General features: G+C 41.1%; 4 protein-coding genes across 8 annotated transcripts; 1 reads left to right on the forward strand and 3 right to left on the reverse strand.

Annotated features, from left to right (window-relative positions):
• Positions 1–408: 408 nt before the first annotated feature.
• On the reverse strand, positions 409–2,847 carry mRpS25 (mitochondrial ribosomal protein S25). Its single transcript, XM_022842414.2, has 4 exons — positions 2,530–2,847; positions 2,149–2,268; positions 1,840–1,903; positions 409–907 (listed from the first exon to the last, which is right to left on the reverse strand). Exons 1-4 carry the CDS (start codon positions 2,674–2,676, stop codon positions 708–710), a joined length of 531 nt encoding a protein of 176 aa, XP_022698149.1. The 5' UTR covers positions 2,677–2,847; the 3' UTR covers positions 409–707.
• A 151-nt stretch (positions 2,848–2,998) lies between these two features.
• Positions 2,999–8,740, forward strand: oaf (BRICHOS-like domain-containing protein out at first). Of its 3 annotated transcripts, XM_022842397.2 has the most exons (7): positions 3,302–3,393; positions 4,001–4,090; positions 4,748–4,830; positions 5,097–5,207; positions 5,585–5,789; positions 6,172–6,249; positions 6,627–8,740. In XM_022842397.2, the coding sequence occupies exons 2-7, from the start codon at positions 4,082–4,084 to the stop codon at positions 6,807–6,809; spliced, it is 669 nt and encodes a 222-aa protein (XP_022698132.1). In that variant the 5' UTR covers positions 3,302–3,393; positions 4,001–4,081; the 3' UTR covers positions 6,810–8,740. The 3 variants fall into 3 exon arrangements, with proteins under 3 accessions (XP_022698124.1, XP_022698140.1, XP_022698132.1); XM_022842389.2 differs by lacking the exon at positions 4,001–4,090 and having other exon boundaries at positions 2,999–3,393; XM_022842405.2 differs by lacking the exons at positions 4,001–4,090; positions 6,627–8,740 and having other exon boundaries at positions 2,999–3,393; positions 6,079–6,212.
• A 963-nt stretch (positions 8,741–9,703) lies between these two features.
• Positions 9,704–21,372, reverse strand: LOC147753920 (uncharacterized). Of its 3 annotated transcripts, none has more exons than XM_086970467.1 (5): positions 21,064–21,372; positions 12,681–12,872; positions 12,352–12,505; positions 10,935–12,036; positions 9,704–10,668 (listed from the first exon to the last, which is right to left on the reverse strand). In XM_086970467.1, exons 2-5 carry the CDS (start codon positions 12,847–12,849, stop codon positions 10,396–10,398), a joined length of 1,698 nt encoding a protein of 565 aa, XP_086826593.1. In that variant the 5' UTR covers positions 12,850–12,872; positions 21,064–21,372; the 3' UTR covers positions 9,704–10,395. The 3 variants fall into 3 exon arrangements, with proteins under 3 accessions (XP_086826593.1, XP_086826601.1, XP_022698158.2); XM_086970475.1 differs by lacking the exon at positions 21,064–21,372 and adding an exon at positions 13,945–14,987; XM_022842423.2 differs by lacking the exon at positions 21,064–21,372 and having other exon boundaries at positions 12,681–13,913.
• Zn72D (Zinc-finger protein 72D) lies at positions 15,933–21,068 on the reverse strand. The gene has a single exon (XM_086970465.1). The coding sequence runs from the start codon at positions 20,582–20,584 to the stop codon at positions 17,825–17,827; it is 2,760 nt and encodes a 919-aa protein (XP_086826591.1). The 5' UTR covers positions 20,585–21,068; the 3' UTR covers positions 15,933–17,824.
• Positions 21,373–21,491: the final 119 nt, after the last annotated feature.

Genomic DNA, 21,491 nt, shown 5'->3' on the forward strand with positions numbered 1-21,491 from the left:
ATATATACAGATGATTCGTCTCTATTAAAATCCTGCACGGAACATACCTGGATAGAATGCATTGCTTCCTATTCTGTCCTTCAGCACACTCGATACCCTAGAATTTTGGATTGAAACTTCAATGCACGAGTATACATAAAATGGTGAATGTGAGTTTCGATATTAATGCTTCCGATGCTGAATGTAATAAAAATAAGTTTGAGAAAATATTGTATTATGCGTTCTTATAGCTGTAATTCTTGCTGATGCCAGCTTTGCAGCCTTACAAACATCATACTTGTACATTACTTTCACTCGAATACAAAAGTGTTCAGCTTAGTTTAAAGTTCTCTTTTGTAATCCGGTCTTACTTTATTGTTCAACTACGTCTAGCTCCCGTCTATTATCCCTAATTAAAAGACCATCAACTGAAGAGTCTATTCAAGTGTCTTTTTTATTTAGTTTTGCAACAAAAGTCTAATTCATGCACAAACAAATATAAATTTGCACACCTAGGGATATGAACGGATAATAAACTCTGGATACCTGCAAAAAATTAACTCCCTAAAATGTAAGCTAAGAAAAATTAAAACTAGCTAGTGATTTAAATGTATAAGGTTTAATTAAATATTCTAAATATTATTTACAGCAGCACTTGTTTCTGTTCGATTGACAGCAGTTGGCGACTAACGCCTATGACCTTCATTATACTCCATTTGATGTGTTGTTCACTCCTTCTTGTTAAAAAGTCCCATTTTGTATTGCACTTTTGCCAGCATACTCTTCGGTAGGTCTACAGTACCAGGACAAGGTACCTGACCTTCTACCTCACAGATGCACCACTTGCTGTAATGACGGCCAAAGTTTGCTGGTGTATCCTGTTTCTCCTGCATCAGGGTTTCCTTTTGAAGCTGCTTGTCGGTTTTACCTGACCGAATCATAACATATTCCCAAAAAATATAATATTAATCACACTTTCCGAGAAAATTTCTACGTACGAATATATATATTCTTTTATTAGTTATTAGTTTACTATTAGTATATTATTATATAAACATACTTTATTACACAAGTTTTCTTAGGCATGTTTTTCGCTTTTTGTATTAGACCAAGCTAGAAAAAGAGCGCAAAATATGAGTCATTCTGTACAAATTAGCTTTGATATCGGACTACTCTAACAATGCATGTAAAAAGTATGTCGACTGACAAAATGTACCACTTTCAACACTGCTCATTCGCCTATCTTTAAGTCAAAAAACTGGCAAAATAACCCTTAATAGATGCGGTACGAACGGTGAGGACTTGATAATGCTGAGAGCATTAAAACATGGCTTGTTAGGTTCAAAGATCGCATCTTCCACCTAAAAATCACACCCTTGCTTTTACTTAACTCTGAACTATTTCACGGTACGCGAAAAAAATTCTCGAGACACTTCTGCGGCTTCTGATATCGGCAAAAAGTCGGTGCTGCAAGTTCACTTAATTTTACTTCAAAGGATCCCTCACTGGGTTTTGAACTCAGTTCTGTGATGTGAACGAGCAGTTATAAGAGTGCCCACCAAATAAACTGCTATCCACCAGTGCATCATAGTCGACTACCAGCAAACGAAACGTTAGAAATAGAAAGCTATAAACAAAAACGAACCCTGTTTTTTTCAAAACCTACTGCGTTAGTATGTATATATATATATATATATATATATATATATAATTAGTTGCTGTTTCGTGTTTATATATATATATGTGAGAAGCATTAATAACTTTATTGAAACTTAAACACTTATTTCGTAACCTGTCTGTATGGTCGTAGATATATTTCTAATATTTGAAAAGCAGGAGGGAGACTGCGTTATTACTAACCTAATGTGGTGATGAGACGACTTAAAATCTGAGCACTAGATTGTCCATCGACATCCATGATCACCTGATGCAATAAGCAAATTAGTTATAGTAAATACCCCATTTAATCGTACAAAAATCAAAATTTTGTCTTATGTGAAACTTGTTTCATGAAATAAACGCCACAAAGTAAAATTAGATCGAATGCCAATAGCAAACTGTTAATGTTTCTATGAGAAGCATTACATTATTAATCGATCCACAAATAACACTAAACTACTCGTATTACGCTAACAACCTTAGTTGAAATATTTCTTTGACTGTTTTTACCTCACTGCCATCTTCGAGCCAGGCGCGAATGCATGGCGAAGGTGTCTTATTCTTGAAAATTACTACCTGGACATTAGGGTTTTTATACAGCACTTGATGTAAATTCCAAAATACAAAATCCTGAAACATACGTTGCAAATAATCAAGTTCATCGTTAGGATGTGCATGCTATAAAAAAGCGTAATATATTTGTTTATTCTTTCCGTTATGTTATTATGTCACCATCACAAAAAAACGGAAAAGTTTTTAAGACCTCTCGATTTATCTGACTATAACTTTTGTCCGTCTTAAAAGTTGTCAATTAAAACAGGTTGTGCTTGAACCATAAACCAATTCCTGGTTGAAGGTGTAACTATTTTACTTATATCTAATAAGGATTACCTGCATTCCCTTATGAGCTTCCCGACGATGGCCAACCGTATTAAAATTAAGTGAGACGATTTTAACTTGATCACGAAACACGAGTTTCCCTTTCTTGAGAAATTCAATGGTACGCCGGATCGGCGCTGCTCCACGCATGAACGTCATTCTGATAAATGTTTCTTAACAACAGTGAAAAATGGCACTTGACGACAGCAACAATCTATTCACAGTATTATAAATTAATTATTAGGATAAACTCGTCCACCGTCTTCCGTTGGATGAACCGATTTTGTCGTACCATCGATCAAGCGGGTTTCGCGCAACGCTTGCAGAACTATTCGCTAGCCCAGTCAACCTTTGATGTTCCTGACTGGACAGCCTTTGCTTGTGAACCAGCTCATCCCACTCACTTTTATTCCCACCTGAGTGTATCCTGTTTCATTTCGATGCCACACAGCGGCTATTCTGTGTGTGTGTGTCCCGTTTACGGCATCCATCAATCGGAGTTACGGAACGGATGAGAGAAAAGGGCGCCCACAAGTTCGCAAATGTATGTATAAACGTACTGCTGATTCCCTCCCATCGAATTACTGCAAGCAGTAGTTGCTTTCGTAGAGTTATAAGTATGTATATAGCGAGTAGCAGCAGTCAAGCAAAGTATCAACAACTGTAAAGGCATCGTCGAAGCATTCTGTGCGATAGCTGGGCTTGGCCGAGCGGAATCAGCGAAGGCTGAACACAGTTGTTGAAGGAGATGAGGACTTCTGGTCGATGGCGGGCCGAGTTGGCGTCGCACGGGGGATCCTTGGAGTTCTTGCCGTTCTCCTGGGTGCAACGCGTGCTGCCGAATTGCTGATCTTCGTTGAGAATCCCGGTGGACAAGTAAGTAATACCTGGACAATCGACAAAGCTGCAGGTCGGATAGGGGAAAGTCTAAAGATCAACAAGGTGTTTTATGACCCCTATCTGTGAATGGTAATATCGTAGTTGATCGGATTTTTAGGACAGGGATTTTGGACAACATTGATTAAATATTACGTTTTGGCATACTGTAAAACAATATTAAGTTCTCAAATGAAGTGAGGAACTGTCCCAGGGTTCGGAGAAGAGAGCGCAGAGTGTATAATAATTGAGAACCCGAATTGGCGACTTCGAAACAAATTTTTAATTTTAACATTAAGCAGTACATAATGCAATTGCTGAAACTTCTGTATTTTATTTTATTTAATTTAACCATTTATGACAGTTAAAACTAAACTGAAGGCTAATGGAACTTATTTAGTTTTGGGTAAGAGCGCTGGTGTTTTCAGTTTTATCTATTTTTATCCAAAATCTGTTTCTTTTTTTAACTTTTATTAAATTTAATTATTTTTTTAAAGTTAAATTTTATTAACGTGATATTTTTTTTGAAAATGTATAGCTAGCCTAGATAATAATAATAATATTGATAATAACAATTTTCTATAATTCGTCATGTTGTCTGGCTTAGACCAATTTCGTTAGCTTGGGTCATTTGGTATTCTGTGTTACGTTTGCCTGAGTTTAACAGCACCCGCAGACCACACCTCGTATGTTTAATGTAAGTACACCAAATCTATGCTGGGATCCCAAACTGTTGTAACACGTTCTATTGTTCATTGAGACTTGCGCTTATGTGGTTTGTTTGTTAAGTATCTGAGTGTCCGTTGCGACGGTTAGATTGTTAAGTCTTTAAATGATATTCTAGTGAAAATGTACATTTCGCCGCTCAGCTGGCATGGGCTAGGTATTTTATAGAAAAACCGGTGGCGGGACTACCTTTTCTCGTAGCCGTCAGCTGAAAGCTCAAGGAAATCCGTAAGCGTATATGTGCTTAGGCGAGTCCAGTACAAATCTGGCGTCAAATCTAGTCCCCCTTTTCTGCTTGAAATTTTAGGCCGATAACCTCATCGCTCAAATGGGGTCTACGTTGTTGGCACATTACAAGGAAATGCGTGTATCAGTAGACATGCTTTTTGTGTCGGAGAAAAACCTAATTCGATTCTTCAGCGGGACAAAGCCTGATTAAGAGCCGTAGTTGAATGACTATGATGAAATGACGAAATTGCTTTGGGCAATAAATTGGAAATATTTCATTTGGTGTAGTGTGCCTTCTTTTTCTGTAACAACTCGTTCACCACGAGAATATACTGTTCGCAGATGTACGCAAGACATTTTAGTCTAAAAATTTTCTCGTACGCCGCTATTTGTATTGCAGATCCTGCAGGAGAATATTACGACTTTTGGACAACATATCATCATCTCGTTCGACCGTCAAGATTCGTCCGCAGTCACATTATGGTGAGCTGAAGAAAAAGTACTAATATAGCGTTATAACAAAGACGATGTCGTTTTATTTTCTGTTGATATTCAATAAGCTAGTTTTATATAGATATTGGAGATTTGAACCCAGGAAGCTACGAACAAACATACGTTTGGGTGCCTTGCATTTAAAATTTAGACAACCATCGAACAGTCTAACTTCACACAGAGTAATCGCTCGTTCATTCATAAGGTTGTATTTATAAGACACGAAAGTAGCGCTTGTTGTTCTGTTGCTTCTGCAGGTACGATTATGCGAACGGCGTGCAAATATTCCGTTTCCTACTTTCGGGGGAAGAGGAACTTGGTCAAGGCGGCGTCACAAGAGCAGTATGCTATGCAACGTTCTTTGATAGGTTTGTTCAAGTACAAAGAACTTTATATATATGATACGAAAAAGAAGCTTGGCAAAATTTGTACCTTCCTGAGTAAGTTGAGCAGTATTATTTTATTGAAGATTAAAGAAAGAGGATCCGGACATACACGTACAGACAATAGAGAAGTGCAGCTTAAGCCTAGCATATTTTCTGTCTCTGATAACACATGAGGCATGTCTATCATATCTGAGTTTCTCTTCCTAGTCTCTAAATAGTGTTAATTCAAATGAAGTATACTCTATTAATAGATATGCTGATGTCTACCTTGAATCTTATAGAATCATAAAATGTTTACCTTAACTAGCTAACGGGTTATGTAAAACGGTTGCTTATTTGTGGATACGATACGGCAATAGAGAATCGCTGGTTCCTGTAAATGCAATGTACAAATTACGGCAACGCAATGCAAATGTCGTACGCTTCGCGGAATGGGACAAGGGCCGGGAAGAAATTTACTTAGACCGCAAGATTGAGACAGTGTCTGCTGACGCACTCTCGGAACAACTGGCTTCGCTCTGCGCAGACACTGAATACATTTATACGAGACAGACGGACTTGCAGGTAGGCCGTACTAATAATGCAGCCCCGTATATTGTACTGCACGAAGAACATTTGTTAGCTTATCCAAACAGAAGATGGTTAGAAATGTCAGAATATGTGAATATCTTTGTTATAGTAGTTTCCTATTAAGGACCGTAATACATAAGCAAATACAGCAAACCCAACATATCCAATTCCTGAAAAAATTTTGTGCATAGTGAATGAAGTATTGAAAGATCGGTCTTTTATAATGTTTTCCGAGTTTTACACTTATTCATTTTGTATCTGTTCTCTACAATTTTCCCGGTAGCATATTCCGTTGCTGATCCTATCGGTATTCCTCAGGTATTGGTTACCTGCGTATGCTGAATGTTAATATACACGACTCCTTGTTCTGTTCCAGTCGTGGATGTCATCTAAAGGCGCTCCAAAACTCACTGCTCTAAATACATCGAAAGTTCTGCTCAAGCCTGCGCAACAGGTAACATACAATTTTTTTAAAATCAGTCTTTTTGATATGATAGCCTCGAACAATTTTTAAAACTTTAGCTATGTAATAGCTATGAACGTCACGAAATTTATGCTACGGCCGCAACTATCGACTATGAGTGCATTATGGAGTGCGATACGTAACTCTGATATCTTTATTACACATGAGAAACGAATCCTTAAGTGTTCGAAGAACTCAAAAAGGCATGAAAAAACCATGTTTTCAGTGGGGCAGGACAAAAATGTGTATTTTACATACGAATTCATTTTCAAATGTTTTTTTTTTTCTTTGACGAGGCTTTTCACTTGTATTGTGTATAAACTGACGCGTATACCCCTTTTTTTACCGATTTATTCTCTTGGTTTCAGGTGCATTGTTCAAGCGATCCTGCTCCGTGGGCCCCTTGTGCCTGTCGTCTTACTGCATGCATACATTGGTATCCCTGTGCTCTACGCTACTGCGAAAATAATGGGGTATGTGGAATTCGTACGTGTAGCAAATGCTACGACATGTACCATACAGAAGATGGTCGTAGACGCTGCATCATATGATGTGGGGTACCAACCATAAAAACGAGAACTGATACCGTCAAACAGATATTAATTCTGCAACCTTCATATCTTCCATTGTATTGTACCTATACGCAACGCGCTTTGATAGTGCTGAATCAGAATGCCCAAACATTGAATTATCTGGCATGAGTATAGTGACTTTTGTTGAGTTGATAATATGGTCAGGAAGAGAAGATTGTGATGGCACTCCATGTCTGTATTTTCATGCAGCACAGTATGCTTCGTGTAAGACCGACAATTATGTGTTGAACCTGTGGTTTTAGCATGGGGAGGGGGCATGGAGCGCATGTCTTTTCAATATTACGGTAATTAGCGCCGGATAGTCGGCGTTTTCTTCGTTTTTTTGTCATGACCAGAACGGTATTTTTTCTGAACACTCAAAAAAGTGACCTGCCATCGTCAATGTTGGTAATAAATAGAGCACCAATATTTCTTGAACGGGCTGTTTTCTAGCGAAAAGTATTCGAATACAAGCAATTATAGTGATGAAATGCATAACAATGTATATATGATGTACTTAAAGTCGTAAAGTAACTAAGGTTACTGGTGAAAGCGGATGATGCAAAAAAATAGTATGTCTATTATTCGGTCCTATTTGGATTGGTTTGGACAAATTGAGGAAGAATAATTTCTGCTTTCAGGAAGCTTTCTTGTAGCGCTAATGTTGCTACGAAAATCAATCTTCTAGGCAAATATCTTTTTATGCATCGTGTAGCATTTGTATTCATTGACTGATTGTATACAACAAAACACTGATATATACGTAGTTCTGATTATTAACATAACACATAATTAAGATGCCCGTATTTACTTTCGGTGTTTGGCATTCACCAACCTCGCGGAATAATGTTAGTCACTACAACTTAGCTTTAGTCTAAACTTGATCGGATTAAATGTGTTTATCCTAATGGGTGACGACACGCGATTGCAAGAACACAATAAAAGGAAAGCAAGATGTGGTACAAGGTTACTCAGATTTATATTCAAACAATTTATACCCCTTTTGGGGTATAAATTGAACAAACAGAGTTATATGGCCCATCCTTGCGGTGGGCTGCACCTTCGTGGTCTGCGCAAATCTTAATAAATGCGCCACTGTGCCAGTTTTATTAAGCCTGTTCAAGAATGCGCCTAACCCTAGCTATAATGAATAGCACTCAGAGCGTGACACAAGCCATTGACATTTAAAGAAACCATCGAAAGGTGAGCAACTGAGCAGAACATTTGGATAAAGAAAACTTGTATTATCGTCGGCACATATTGGAGTTGCTTTGAAACTTTCTGAACACCTTGTAAATGATGTGAATACAGATTGCTTACCTGCTGAATGCTATAGATCTAATTTTATCAGTACATTATTTTATGGATGCTTTTACAATGTTTCATACTGATCTAGGATTAAAATGTATTTGTATAAGAAACCAAACGAAGTACAGGTAAACATAGCAAAAAAAGCTACTAAATTTTAAGAGATCAAGGCCAAAGCACCTAAAAAGTGAACTGCTGTTACTACACAGTGAACAGGATATGGGGGAGCAGCCCTTGCGCGAGAAGCAGAGGTTAAGGTAACGTATGCTGGTTAATGCTAGTAGCAGTAATCAGTAGTGCGAACGAGAGGTGATGTATGGTCACGCATTTGTTTGGCAGCCTAGTGAAATTAATGAGCTAATACTTGAATACTCTTGTGAATAAACATATATATCTGCCATCATTGTACGTGTGACCTTTTACTCGTTTTTAGATTATTGTTATTACTATAAACAGTTGTTCTCAGTAGCATAAGACCGTTATCCGTATTTACTTGTGTATCGCCTGCTCTGCCAGCGCGCTATCTTCCGTATTATCATGTACGCCTTTTTACACAAAGTATGAGTAAAAATAAAACCAAAGCAGGTTCCTTTTAACTTATACATTATTAAAGTTATTCATCTGACATTTCCGGTATATACAAAAGCATACTTAAACGTTCCTGTCCTACGTGCTGCCCGTACCCCATTAATTTGTAAGTGTATATATATATATATATATATATTGAGGTAGCAAGTAAATTATAAATTCTGAAGTAATGTATTTAAGAAACAGATCGAACGAAGGTGTTACAAGTTGTTTTACTTACGGCCAATGTTTTATTGAGAAATAAAACATGGAAGTCTAAAAAGGGTACAAGGTGAGCACTATTCAGTTTTTCTAACTTAACAGTTGCTTTATTTAAACTGATTGGCCATTCGTTGAATATGAAAACATACGGATACCCTATTTAAGTATAGCAAGGTTTTCATGATTCCGTGGTATATACGTGCATGGTATTACTACTATTAACAGATAGACTTTCTTTCTGGAGAACCACTTGAACTATATATATATATGGTACAGCAGGCGTGTGCAATATGATCGTAAATAAAATTAACAGGCGAAAACAGGCAGTATGTGTAAAGTTCGCAGGAATATGCCTGCGTATGCAAGGATCCGGTCTAAGTCGTCTTTCAAGAAAGATTCTCAAATCAACATCGTATTGCCCACCCCGTGTTGACCGGTCTTGTCTTCCAATGTGGTTCGTTTTGGTATGAAAACAATATTCTTCCTGCCCACTGTTTATAGTTCTCTACCTTGGACGTTCCCGGCCGAGGCGGGATACGTTTGGGAACATCTATATGATGCATCGATATCAGAAATCGATACATGCATTTTCATGTTCGACAGAAATCGTTGCCCTCCGCTCATACAGACAACGCGAACATCGTACCATACAGCTTTTGTACTTACTGCGTTAACAATGGGAAAGCCAAGGGACGCTCCTTGTGAATAGTCACATTATTTACCATGAACCAATATATAGAATATTATACACTGTGCCAAAATGAATAAACGACAGATCAATTTATCGTAAATAAGTTGTCTTTATTTGCAATATAGGTGTATTATTACAACTCCTAATCTTTTTGTCGTTATTATGAACTTCCGACCCACTTTTTCTCCAAATTCGCATAATAACGAGTTAGAATTGAGTGATGCTGACACTTTCAGCGCGAGCTTTTAGAACATTTTACCAAGAACATTTATTTCTAGATAAATATAAATATTCTCTCCTTATAAAAAAAATGTTTCCTAATTATGTCAATTCTTGCACAACGCTCTCTTATTTCAATATCCTCGTATAAAGAGCCTTTCGAGACCCGAACCGAAACAACCGATTCGTATCCCCTTGCATAACAAAGCTCCGGCGAACTTAAAAAGTTGTACTGTACAACATTTGTGCTTTCCACAGCGTACTAAATGACACGTATACGCTGAATAGATCAGAATGTACCGTAAAGTGCCACAACACCGGCTTCAACTACTGTATTAAGTACCATATTCAACCAATGACACTAAATGCTTGTGAAAAGAAAAAGAGACAATCCAGAGCCAGTATACAAATTTTATGTAGATAAATATATACCTTTATATATACGGTATTCTTGGGTAACATAGTACTCGTTGTCGTCATACGGTTATCTGCCAAGTGAGCAGGACCTGTTATACCGCACCTACAAATAACCAAGTCTCGTTATGGTGTTAAGTAGTTTTAAAGAGCAACATAAGCTATACTTGTGTAACCCCAGATCTCATGAAGATTCGAACCGCTGAATCGTTTCCGTAAAATTTCGCGTAACTCGACGAGGTCGATTATCTTTCCTTCGCCGGAGGACATGCGAGCGACTTGATGTTTTTCCATACCGACCCAGCGAGGTAGTTCTCCAGCATGCACTTTTCGCATGAATTCTCCATAGTCACCTTTCGACCACAAGCTATACACTTCCTGGATCTGCTCATCGTTAAGTTCACGAATAGCTTTAGCCTGCAAAGTTTTTGAAGAAAAGGTCTACCTTATAGCATACGATATTTAGCATTTGGCAGGTTACCGAATTCGAACTACTTTTAGATAAATAGCTAATCTTTACAAAATACACAGGATAAAAAATATATCTTGCAAAAAAACAAGTTCAGTGAAATCTGCCATGATCAATGCCAGCCAAGGCAAAAGTTAATTGCATTTACCGGTCGATCAGCTGATAATAAAATTATAATATTGTTAAGTTGTAGCTATCATATAAGAAAACATACTTTGCTAGCCTTCAATGATGGTCCCCGAATCTTTCTGAGAACTCTCAGCTTGATATTGAGCCGCGTAGCATCATCTGAATACTCTTCGAAGCGGGCCTCATCGTCAACAGCGTTTATTTGCTCGTTGACTTTCTTGTCCTTTTTGCGTTTTATAGAGCTGTCATGATCATTTTCAGTTTCCATCATCACCGGCTCTTTTTCAGATTTCACTTCTTCACTAGTCACTTTAGCCCTCTCATACTTCGTCCTTTCAGCAGACTCGTCGGACTTGTCCCGCTTTGTTTTCTTAGGGATACTATCGAGACAAACAATGTCTTCATCTTCAATTGTGCTCAGCTCTGCTCTTCGAGTATTGCTCTCTTTCTCGACTCGTTTTCGCTTTTTTGTTTTTTCCTTTTTATCCCTGTGGGGCTTTCCTTTATCTTCGTCAGAGGCGGCGTAATTTGGTGAGACACCTTCGTCTACGAGCTCAACAATTTCTGGTTTAGCTTCTTCGTTTCCCTCTTTCTTATTTTTGTTTAACATCGTTGATGCCTCACCTTCTTCGATATCTTCAATCGAGCTTTTATAATTATTGCTCTTACTATTCTTCAGATTGAGCGACTCCTGTCTTCGTTGTTTCTCAGTGGTATCCTTCGAATTCTCGGCTGGGTCAGCGAATTTCTCACAGTTGCAATCGATTAGGTTAGCGGCGGCGTCCTTTTGTCTGGGATTCTTTTTCGACTTCTTGCTTGGCTGGGCATCATCGTCAACTTCTGTTGAGTCAGACGAGACAGCAGCACTACTAAACCTAAGATGGTCAAAAGCTTGTTTTCCTCCCACATTGGACTTATCCGAGTTGGCTATACTGACACTACCAGATGACGATTCTTTCGTGTCCGCTGTCCCAGAAAGCTTCGGTTTTCGCTGTGCCATTATTCGTGCAAAATAGTCATTCATTGATATCTTCGATGCCTTCAGTAGTCCATCTTCTACTTCAGAGGGAAGTTTTGATGTTTCAGGCTTTTGAACGTCATCTTTTTTCGACAGTGGTACAATAATACTACTGAGCTCGTTCGCACTTCGGCTCGATAGATCCTTGCCACGGATCATTTTTGAGTAGCTGTGAATAGGGTAAAGGAAATATAGCACATCATTAATCTGATATATTTGGGCGTTTGTCAGTAAAGCAAATAGATCCGGCAGAGCTTTTACACACATCCCTTTGGATATGACGAATGGATAACGTTCAGAATCTAAATTGACAATTAGAAGATTAATGGCAAACTACTGCATTTTCCTGAGGGGTAGTTTTACTGATGCTTAGCAATCGCAATAACAGCATTCCGAATTCGGCATCACTGTTACACTGTAAACTAAATTGCGATCTATTAAGGCGTAAATAGAAAGTTAAAGCAAATTTTCAACCGCAGCTTACAATTTGGTGCGTCCCCGCAGTTTCGATTCAGATGTAAGACAGGCCGTTTCCTGCTGCTGGTTTGACTTTTCTCCTTTATTAAGACTCCTCAAAAGGTCATTAAAATGCTCCTGATGGGCTACCCACTTATTATCGACACCCATAAAGCCGATGCCTGTCACAGTTCAATAAAACAACACTACTTTGTTACCTGCTAATTAATCTGGAGATTCGACCGCATCTAATAGGAATACGAACATGAGAGTTCGCAAAAAACTAAATGCAAAAACACATATATTAAATATGATCTATAAAACTCTTTCATAACATACATATACGCTTTTCCTCACCTTTAGTGTTGAATTTCATTTTTGGTTTAATGAAATCCTTCATTCCGCTTTCGTTTTTGCCAAGACCCTTGCCTTCTGTCCAGCCCATTTTTTTCAGCATCTTTTCGGCAAACGTTTGTATTACGCCATCACCAGAAGCATTCCCTTTAAAATGTCCTGCCATCTCCATGGCGAACTCGTTGGTTCAATAACCTGTCAATCATCGAATGTCATTCACCAACATCATCACAAATCGTTATTTATCTATGATTATCTTGTATTACCACATACAGCCTACGGTGTCACGATAAGTTTGTATAGTCATTAATTACTGGTGCAATACGCAGCACAGCAGAACCACATGGTATCATGACATTGGGGTTACAATCGTTTTTATACGAATCCAAAAATATTCTTGTTTGTACCATGGCGTACACGGCATAAGAAACACGCCGACACGATCTCTCCATATCGAACAGCAGTAAGTGTGCCGTATGTAATATAGAGTAACATAGAGGAATTAGTGGGGCTGTAGGGCCGTACTGTCCACAACACGTTTAAGCAATGCAGGATGCTGACGTAGTCCTAACTATAATGTGATTTTGGAAGAAGTGAGAATTGGCCAAGTTGTGATGAACAATATTGTAGAAACACAAATGGTACAATCAGTTTGATAGTTTTGATTAAGCTAATGACCGTTTGTCAACATTTATCCGTTGCCTTTAAAGTATTTCTTGATTATTAATTGTAAATGGGACCGGTGTGGTAGGCAAGCAACAATAGACGTGAGGCTGCGGAAGCAACCGAAGCAGGAGCAGCAAGAAACTCTGATGTTTTTTGTTGGTTTCCGACTGACTTTCGGCTATTTTCATATCTTCTCTTCCACTGAATTACTTCTGTCTCATAGACACACACACACAGACACACATACACACGCACGGCCTAAACAAGTCGCCACCTTTGACTAACGCCGCTTCAGGACGAGGCGCTAGCACATTTCAGGAATTCAAGCTACTAGATGACTTGGATGGAGAAAACAATTAGAAAAATTCAAATGCATGTTAAAGACTTCTAACAATAGAGTTAGATGTTCGCATAGGGGCTTATGTAATACATAAAACAGATAGTAGTTAGCAGTTGTGACATTCTGTCCATTAGGCCGAGTCCCCTATGAACTCCTGTTGGTGTTCGGAGAAAAAGAACAACGAAGCTAAAATCATATTTCGTTTTTCCCGTTGTTCCTGCCCGCTGACGTCCTGTGAGGTTAATCAAGAGTGGCACTTACCTCCGAGGCTCGGAGTGAGGAGATAGCTTTTCAACACTGATGGTAACACCTTCAGCTCGAGCTTCACGATCTTCACCAGGAAGCATAGCCTAGGCCGTTGTAGTGGTGCACCACTCGATTTTATGGTTCGGTTCTGTGTGGATTGACAATCTCGCGCAACTCGTCCTCACCATGTAGAGCCAGCCAGCTATGCTCCCTGGCCTTGACCGTTCACCGCCTCCTCACCTCTCATAGGAGACCACCACAGAGCGAATTGCTTCCTACTTACACCACCAGAGACGTCCTTGGCAAGGCCTTCGGCTTCCACGGAGAGACTCATGTTCGACCGCAGGTCTCCCACGAATAGAGATTATCTATGTATTCATGGTATATCATATATAACAAATATATGATAACTCAAAAATAGACCGTAACAGAACCATGCTGTGCGAATAAGAACAAGAAATTTCGTTGAAGCTACCGCAAAACGAAAAATTGACAGAGATCTTACTATTATTACTAACAACGCCTAAATATACCATTTGTTGCCCCGTATTATACTACTTTAAGGTGTGTACTAAAAAGTAGCCTATTAACTAATTTATATTTAATTCTATCGTCGTATGGCGTGGGCCAAGGGCGTGCCTGACAGTTCTCCTTAATAAGAATGAAGAGCGGTTAATTGCCTGTAGGTAGTCTCTCCTAAGCAAGGCCGTGCCAAGGAAGCGCGTTGTCGTCTGTACACATCTGTGTCTGTGGTATCTTCTCATATGTAACCCGTACGCAGGGAATGAGCATGCCGCCAATAGAAACTACTGGACGCGCAGTTTGTGCGCGAAATTTGTTTGAAGGTTGCCTCAAGGACTTGCATAAACGGCTTTTGCAACAGGAACGAGTGGCCGTTAGTGAATTAAATATTACAGGGGAAGGGGGTTATTGTTCAAAAGGGGCATCCGTAACACTTAGAAGTGTCTATCATTCGTTGATATGAAACGCCGGCTATAAACCGACTGGCTTGTAAGGCCTCAAATACAAAAAATAGCAAAAGTAGGCTTATAGCAGCGCAATATACAAGTCTGCAGCTTGGAAAAATAAGGTCATACTAAGGAAAAAATCGGTGTACAGTTCTAGCAGAATCCTATATCAATAAAAAGCTTACTTTTCCTAACCGTAAGTCCATTTTCTCCTGTTGCAGACTAAAATCTAAATTAACTGTGAGCCACTTGCCCTGACTAAAGCGCCGTTTCAGTGTCCAACACAGTTTCGCAAACTTTTTTGGCACCTGTAAGTTCCGATAGATGAATCTAGACTGAGCCAATACACAGGGCGGCTTCGGAGTGCTCACTTACTTACAAATTATCCTTGACGCCGTAATGCGTTGCCTGTGATCACAGCATGGGTGCCTCTTTTAGGCACCACATTTGCCATGCAGACGAACTATTTGACGATGTTTATCTTTATGATAACGTGTATTCCATGTGGCTTCTACTCAACACACATTTTTGAAAAATTTACTGAAGTGAGGTAAGGTCGTTCTTACTACTGGTGTCCTTCGTGCTATTACTTCATACGAAATACTAGATGCGAACGTTTAACACGAGTGTCAGGAAAATGTTAATGGGAGACCTGTATTTGGAGCATGAATGTCGAGTTCTGTGCGAATTTTGTCTGCGATGTTAATTATTTTCTGTTAGTTGATGCCTCATTGATCACTGCTTTTTTGTGTGTGATCACCCTGCCGCTTTCGTTGTCTATTTTACACACACTGACGTGTATACATCGGCCACAATTGTATACAACAGGTCGCGCTCGTCCTTCAGGCTGCTCGAACTTCAACGCTCGCTACCTCAGTATTATTCTAAGGCTTTTTTTTCACTATTATTTAAATCTCGAGACTTTTTTGTTTCTACGAGTAAAACTCTCAAGGCTTGTCCGGCACGCGCTTAACCCCCTGCCGCTCTAACGACCATCGAAGTTGAACGAAGTCCTGAAGGAAGACTGCCTTGAGGTATCAACTGACAGACGCAGCAGCTTTATTTGTTTTGTTATACTCATCTTCTTAATATCTATATAAAATTATATATAGTCGATCATTTTTATCTTATTCGTATTTCCACCTTATTTTTTTTCTCACTCCTGTATCTGTGGTGTGGTTCGATTCACGTTTTAGCATTATCTCATCATATTTTCTGCAGTCGTTAAATCACTGTTACTGTTCTGGTTGTATGTTTTTCGCTTGCCATATCTTAGCACGTCTTCTCCAAAGACCTGACAAGCAAGTTCGGGTCTCGGGTCACTTGCTCAAATACACTCGCATCGTATGTTCTGAATCATTCACATATCGTTTTGTAGCAGTTTTTTTGTGTGTATATTGAGAAGCAACGTAATTACGATTTCTTCATTACTTTACCAGTCTCACATGAGAATATCCGTTTTGTATGCCTTTTCAACACGGCTGCGTTTGCTGCAATTTCTGTGATCCCGGCTGATCCTAATCATTTATCATGTTATTTGTATATCTTTCTTTTTCTAAAGAGATCAGCGGATCTCATATGTATTATATGCTATAGAGCTCGCATTTTTGAAGCTGTTTGACACACAATATTTTCTGCGTTATGGCATTGTTATTGTTGTCGTCACCGTAGTTAGGGATTCTCTATCCTATTATTATATAAATCGTCAAGCATAGACACTTATCAACATGATGATTAGTGTGTAAATGTATAATCCTCCTGTTGCAAAACAGTAGCTCTTTTTGAAAGGACAGCAGATGCCACAGGGCTAATGTAATTGTCCAAAGTGTGTATCCAGACACTAAACTTCCTCGTCCATTCCAAGCCAACCAAGTGCAGTACTTTACCCACTGTACTATTGTTTATAAATACTGCCTCAATGAAATATTAATAATATTCTTCTTCGTGTTAACAGTTGTCTATTACTGAATCATCTGTTTAGGGAAGTTAAAGCCAAAGACGGTGTTCACTCTGATCGCGCTAGCAATTGAGCAAGATGCATTTGTGCCTAAGGTCCCATCCAAAATTGATACCCATCTAAACTTATTTATATTCGAGAGAAACAAAACTGCAGGTAGAAACTCTCGTGCGCGAACGCATCCGAAAATCTCGTCTAAATCGTTGTATCAGCTCAATTAACAGTGAGACGTCCGAATTTTTTGCTAAAAATTACCAACCGCTACCTAAAGGACGAAAAAGTTAAACCAGCATATAGTAGAAACAAAGTATTAAATTCAAATTCGATCGAGTACCATACTTCGTATGTAATAAGAATTGTTCTTTCTGCGTCCCTCAGTATCAAATACAAACAAATAAAGTAACATTTCAGGCAGCACAATAATAATCAATAAAAAATCTTATACTATTAGTATTGTTATCTCCATTAAATTACAATAGTTCAATTGCAATATTAATTCTCAGTATATCAATATCATATAGTGTGTCTCGTCTAGATGTTATGCTTCTCTATATCCGAATAGATATTTGCAGTTATGCATGAAATATTTAACCTGAAGTTGGCGACAATGAAGACCTCCTTCTCGGCTGGGACAAACAGTGTAATAATAATATAATAACAATAATAATATTCATAATAAGAATAATAATATCAATAGGAATAAAGAGTTGTCACAATCTGTGTGGAGTGGAAGGAAAAGGAGTATCTGGGGTGTTTGTTTGGTGGCTGTTTGGTTGTGATTGACGTTGGGGCCTTTGCCAATGTAGCGATGTTGACCTGTCGGTGCGATGGATGTAAGGATGCTAGGACTCGTGTATTTGTTATAGTAGATATTGTGTAATATATACATTTCGACTTTCTTCTTCTCTCTGATTTTCTTCTATGTTGCAAAACGAAGGCCCTTCTCATCAATTGAATGCCTACTACAGCATCACTTCGGTGCAGCATTCGTAACTGAGGATGCAGCTGGCGTAGCTGAGACGGCTCCTGTGGTTGACGTCTCTAAACTTTCGGTAGGTTTAGGAACAACACTTCCAGCAGCGGCCTTTGCTTCGTCCTGACTCTGGTCCTTTTTGTCCTTCTTTCCGTCAGCCTCGCCTGATTCACTCGAGTTGTCCAACCGCCTCTTTCGGTTGAAGTGACTGTTTTGCTTGAACTTCGGTGGTGGCAGCGGTTCCATGCCGAGTACCTTGTGGATCTGACGGAAGGCGATCAGGCGCAAGGCGTGCTGTGCGCTCGCCGTGATATCTTCACGGGCCTGGGGGCTTAGTGATGCTAAAGCATCTGTCGGTGCCTTTTCACAGGGATCGTATAGTCCTGGAGTTCCTCCTGGAAGCAGGATGCCGAACGCAATAGCCTCAAGGACTCGCCGTAGGGCATCGCCAGGATGCAGGGGCATTTCCGCTGACACAATTACTTTCTCGATGAGCAGTTCTAATGGCCACATCTCCATACTCGCCCAGGTTGGTAGACGGCGGCAGAGGTCCCGAAAGATGCGGACAAGCATCACGCAGGACTGTAGACTGCTGGCACGTGCCTGGAACCACTTTGCATGCCGAAGGTCGGCCAATGCTGCTAGACACTTCTCACGGCTGAGTACGTCGGCTGGATCGGTCTTCGCGTCCTTGTCGTCAGCTCGCATAACCGGCGAGGTCAATGTCACTTTGACGCTCAACTGAGGTGTATGGTTTACTGTGCGCACATATATTGCCGCTTCATCGGGGTCAGCCATTACCGTGTACTTATTAGGCTCAGCAGGGGCTGTCGTTCCGTCGGCGCCTTCTGCGGTTACCGCAGGTGACGGAGCTGGCTTATCGCTCAGGGCAGCCTTTTCCAGCTGCTCAGGCAGGAAATCGGCTACGCGCTGGAGTAGACTCTTCGTAGGCTTGTCGCCGGAGAGCACGACAAGGCCTACTTCAGTGTCTCCGGTTAGCAACAGGCCTTTGGCCAAATAGCCCACTCTCATGACGCCGCGAAGTTGCCGAGGTGGAACATCGTCTGTGGCTGGGTTAGCAGCCGTTTCTTCCTTTTTGCCTTCTGCCGGGCCGCTTTGCGCTGCACTTGAAGCCCCAGTGGAGGCAGCCTCTTTTGTTTTGCTTTCTTGAGCTTCTTCAAGTGTGCCAGCCAACTTATCACTGACTCCTTTCAGTGCTTTCTCAGTATGGCCGACAATCTTCTGGATACGAGCCAGCTCCTCCTCTGGTGGGTAGATCTTTGAGTGCTTAGCAAGTATATGCCGATCATCAGGTGTGTCTGGCCTTCGGAATGGTACCATCATCATCATCATTGGTGGCGGCGCTCCCCGCAGTCGCGCCCACATCATGCTCATCATGTCAGGACCCATGGGCGGACCTAGCCAGTCCAACTCCTCGCGTTCACGAAAGTGTCGACCAGTCATACCGCGTCTCATCGACGGCTTAATATCAACTACGAGATCGGGGTTCACCTTCTTCTTGTACTGAAGCCGATGGCGCCGACCTTTCATGTGCATCTCTTTTGCATTCGGATCGCTGAACTTGCAATCGCATAGTTTGCACTGGAACGAGATGACCTTGCCCTCGTTATTTCGCAGTTCCTCTATATAGTCCTGACCTACAGGCTGAACATCCTGGTCAACGATATCTTGCAACGTGAGCTTTTTCTCCTCACCACCCTCATCTCCTTTTTTCGCAACGCGGGTTCCTGAAAGGATAACGGGATCCGTCGACGGAATTGGTTTTCCTAACTTCGTATGGAGTTTCACCACCTTTTGGTGCTTGGCACCGCGAATATGAGCAGCGTATGCATCAGCGCCCGTGCATGTCACATCGCATAGTTCACAACGAAGCGACGTCCCATGTGACACAGGGCGGCCTGACTTGGCCGATGTACCCGCGGTGTCCTTGCTTGTGCCTGCGGCAGGTTCCGCAGGTTGCTGAGCTCCGGTTTTGGCGGCAGCCTCTTTCTTTTTGTGTTTCTGACCGTCCAAATGTTCCTTGTAGGTTTGTGGACCGGCACAGCTGATCTTACACACCTCACAGTAGTGAAGTTGCTGCGGTTTCGGCGGCATTTTTGGTCGAGGCTTAATTCCTAAACCAGGTTTTCGGTTGAGCGTGGCACTTCCACCACTGGCGCCAGCGACAGTCTGCGACGGGATATTAGCAGCGGCAGCATATAGAGCCGCTGTCCAATTTGAGCTGGCCTGTGGAACCTGTTTGTTGTTGGCATGCGGCGCAGCTGCCGCAGCAGCTGCAGCTGCTTGATACGTTGAGCCGTAGCCGGACGCCTGCGACGAGTAGACCGAGTAGCTTTTTGGTGTGGGCGCCGGCGCTGAGGCCGGGGTTACCGTACGCAGAGCTGAATAACTTGACGCCGATGGCTGATACGGCTTGGCTATCGTTTGAGCATAATGTGAGTTTGGCTCCGCTTGTGTAGGGTGACCATAACTTTGTGAATAATAGTTGGCCTGGGGTGGTTGCTGTTTCGCTGCCTCGTAAGCGCGCTGGTTCTGCTGTGAGTACGCCTGTTGAGGATAAGCCTGTTGCTCGTATCCGGGGTGGCCTGTGTACGGTGTCCGTGGCTGAGGTGCCATTTGCTGGCCATATTGCTGATTCGGCTGGCCATATCCCGTCGCTGTGGACGCCGCTGTGTAACCAGTACCATTACCGTACTGGTTGGCGCCCGTCGTAAAACCGAAATAGCTATTCGACATCGTGTCGATATTAACCAGCGATACGACAAGCCTACAAGGATGTTACGGCCTACAGCTAACTTAATCTATGTTTAGATGCGCCAGAGTTTGTCACAACACGAAGAAACCACACGTCAAAAGCTAGTAGCACACAGGCTCACATGCAAATTCAGCGCACAACCGATAGTCGATCGGCGAATATCCGAAGATGCGACGTCAAACGATTCGAGAAAGTACTCGAGAAGGAGAGATTGCGGATGTTTTCACTAACGCCCCGACTCGCCTTTGCGCTTTTGCTCGCACAGTCAATCGATAAACGGCCTTTTTTTATTCGGAATTCTGGGTTCGCTGCTGCTGCTGACGATGATGATGTTGCTAAGAATGAATATCTTTTCGGTTATTCCTGCTAATTCTGCTGCAGTTGTGCGTATCACTGAGGCATTCCTCCTTTCTGTTGTTGTTGTTGTTGTTGATTAGATGTACGCTGTTGGGTTATGTACCTGCGTCGAATGTCGAGTAAATATCCGAAGTGGGCCAATCCTGGGTTTGCCGCGACGGCCAGCTACGGGCGGTCAGTTGCTTCCCCCTGCACTAGATCACCGGCACCTGCTCACACACACACACACACACACACTGTATTCAACCTGATGCGGAACTAACCGCCGGCCTTCTAGCTGGCGTCTCCCGTACTCCTACACGCCCGATTCACTACAAAACTGTTGAAAATTTGAACAAAGATGCACAAATGCTTCGAAAGAAACGTGCGTCCCTTACCGAGACCGAGAAACGCGTAATGGCGGACATGACCGGGCGGTTTTTCGAGGAACTGGTCTTAAACATTTTTTATTTTTTTCGAACCGTCAACTTATTTGAAATTAAAAACTTGCGAATGCCCGGACCACCTTAATGAAACGAATCACAGCTATTA

The sequence above is a fragment of the Varroa jacobsoni genome, unplaced genomic scaffold (assembly GCF_002532875.2).
Source record: "Varroa jacobsoni isolate VJ856 unplaced genomic scaffold, vjacob_1.0 scaffold_103, whole genome shotgun sequence".
NCBI lineage: Eukaryota > Metazoa > Arthropoda > Arachnida > Mesostigmata > Varroidae > Varroa > Varroa jacobsoni.

Excerpts from the sequence above, each read along its gene's own strand:
- Zn72D (XM_086970465.1), bottom strand. The coding sequence starts at position 20,584 with ATGTCGAATAGCTATTTCGGTTTTACGACGGGCGCCAACCAGTACGGT.
- mRpS25 (XM_022842414.2), bottom strand. The coding sequence starts at position 2,676 with ATGACGTTCATGCGTGGAGCAGCGCCGATCCGGCGTACCATTGAATTT. Across the intron at positions 2,269-2,529 it reads AAGCTCATAAGGGAATGCAG|GATTTTGTATTTTGGAATTT; the intron begins GTAATCCTTATT and ends CGTATGTTTCAG. Across the intron at positions 1,904-2,148 it reads GGCTCGAAGATGGCAGTGAG|GTGATCATGGATGTCGATGG; the intron begins GTAAAAACAGTC and ends TTATTGCATCAG.
- LOC147753920 (XM_086970467.1), bottom strand. The coding sequence starts at position 12,849 with ATGGAGATGGCAGGACATTTTAAAGGGAATGCTTCTGGTGATGGCGTA. Across the intron at positions 12,506-12,680 it reads AATGAAATTCAACACTAAAG|GCATCGGCTTTATGGGTGTC; the intron begins GTGAGGAAAAGC and ends GAACTGTGACAG. Across the intron at positions 10,669-10,934 it reads CATCATTGAAGGCTAGCAAA|GCTAAAGCTATTCGTGAACT; the intron begins GTATGTTTTCTT and ends AAAACTTTGCAG.
- oaf (XM_022842389.2), top strand. The coding sequence starts at position 3,283 with ATGGCGGGCCGAGTTGGCGTCGCACGGGGGATCCTTGGAGTTCTTGCC. Across the intron at positions 5,208-5,584 it reads TATGCAACGTTCTTTGATAG|AGAATCGCTGGTTCCTGTAA; the intron begins GTTTGTTCAAGT and ends ATACGGCAATAG. Across the intron at positions 5,790-6,171 it reads CGAGACAGACGGACTTGCAG|TCGTGGATGTCATCTAAAGG; the intron begins GTAGGCCGTACT and ends GTTCTGTTCCAG.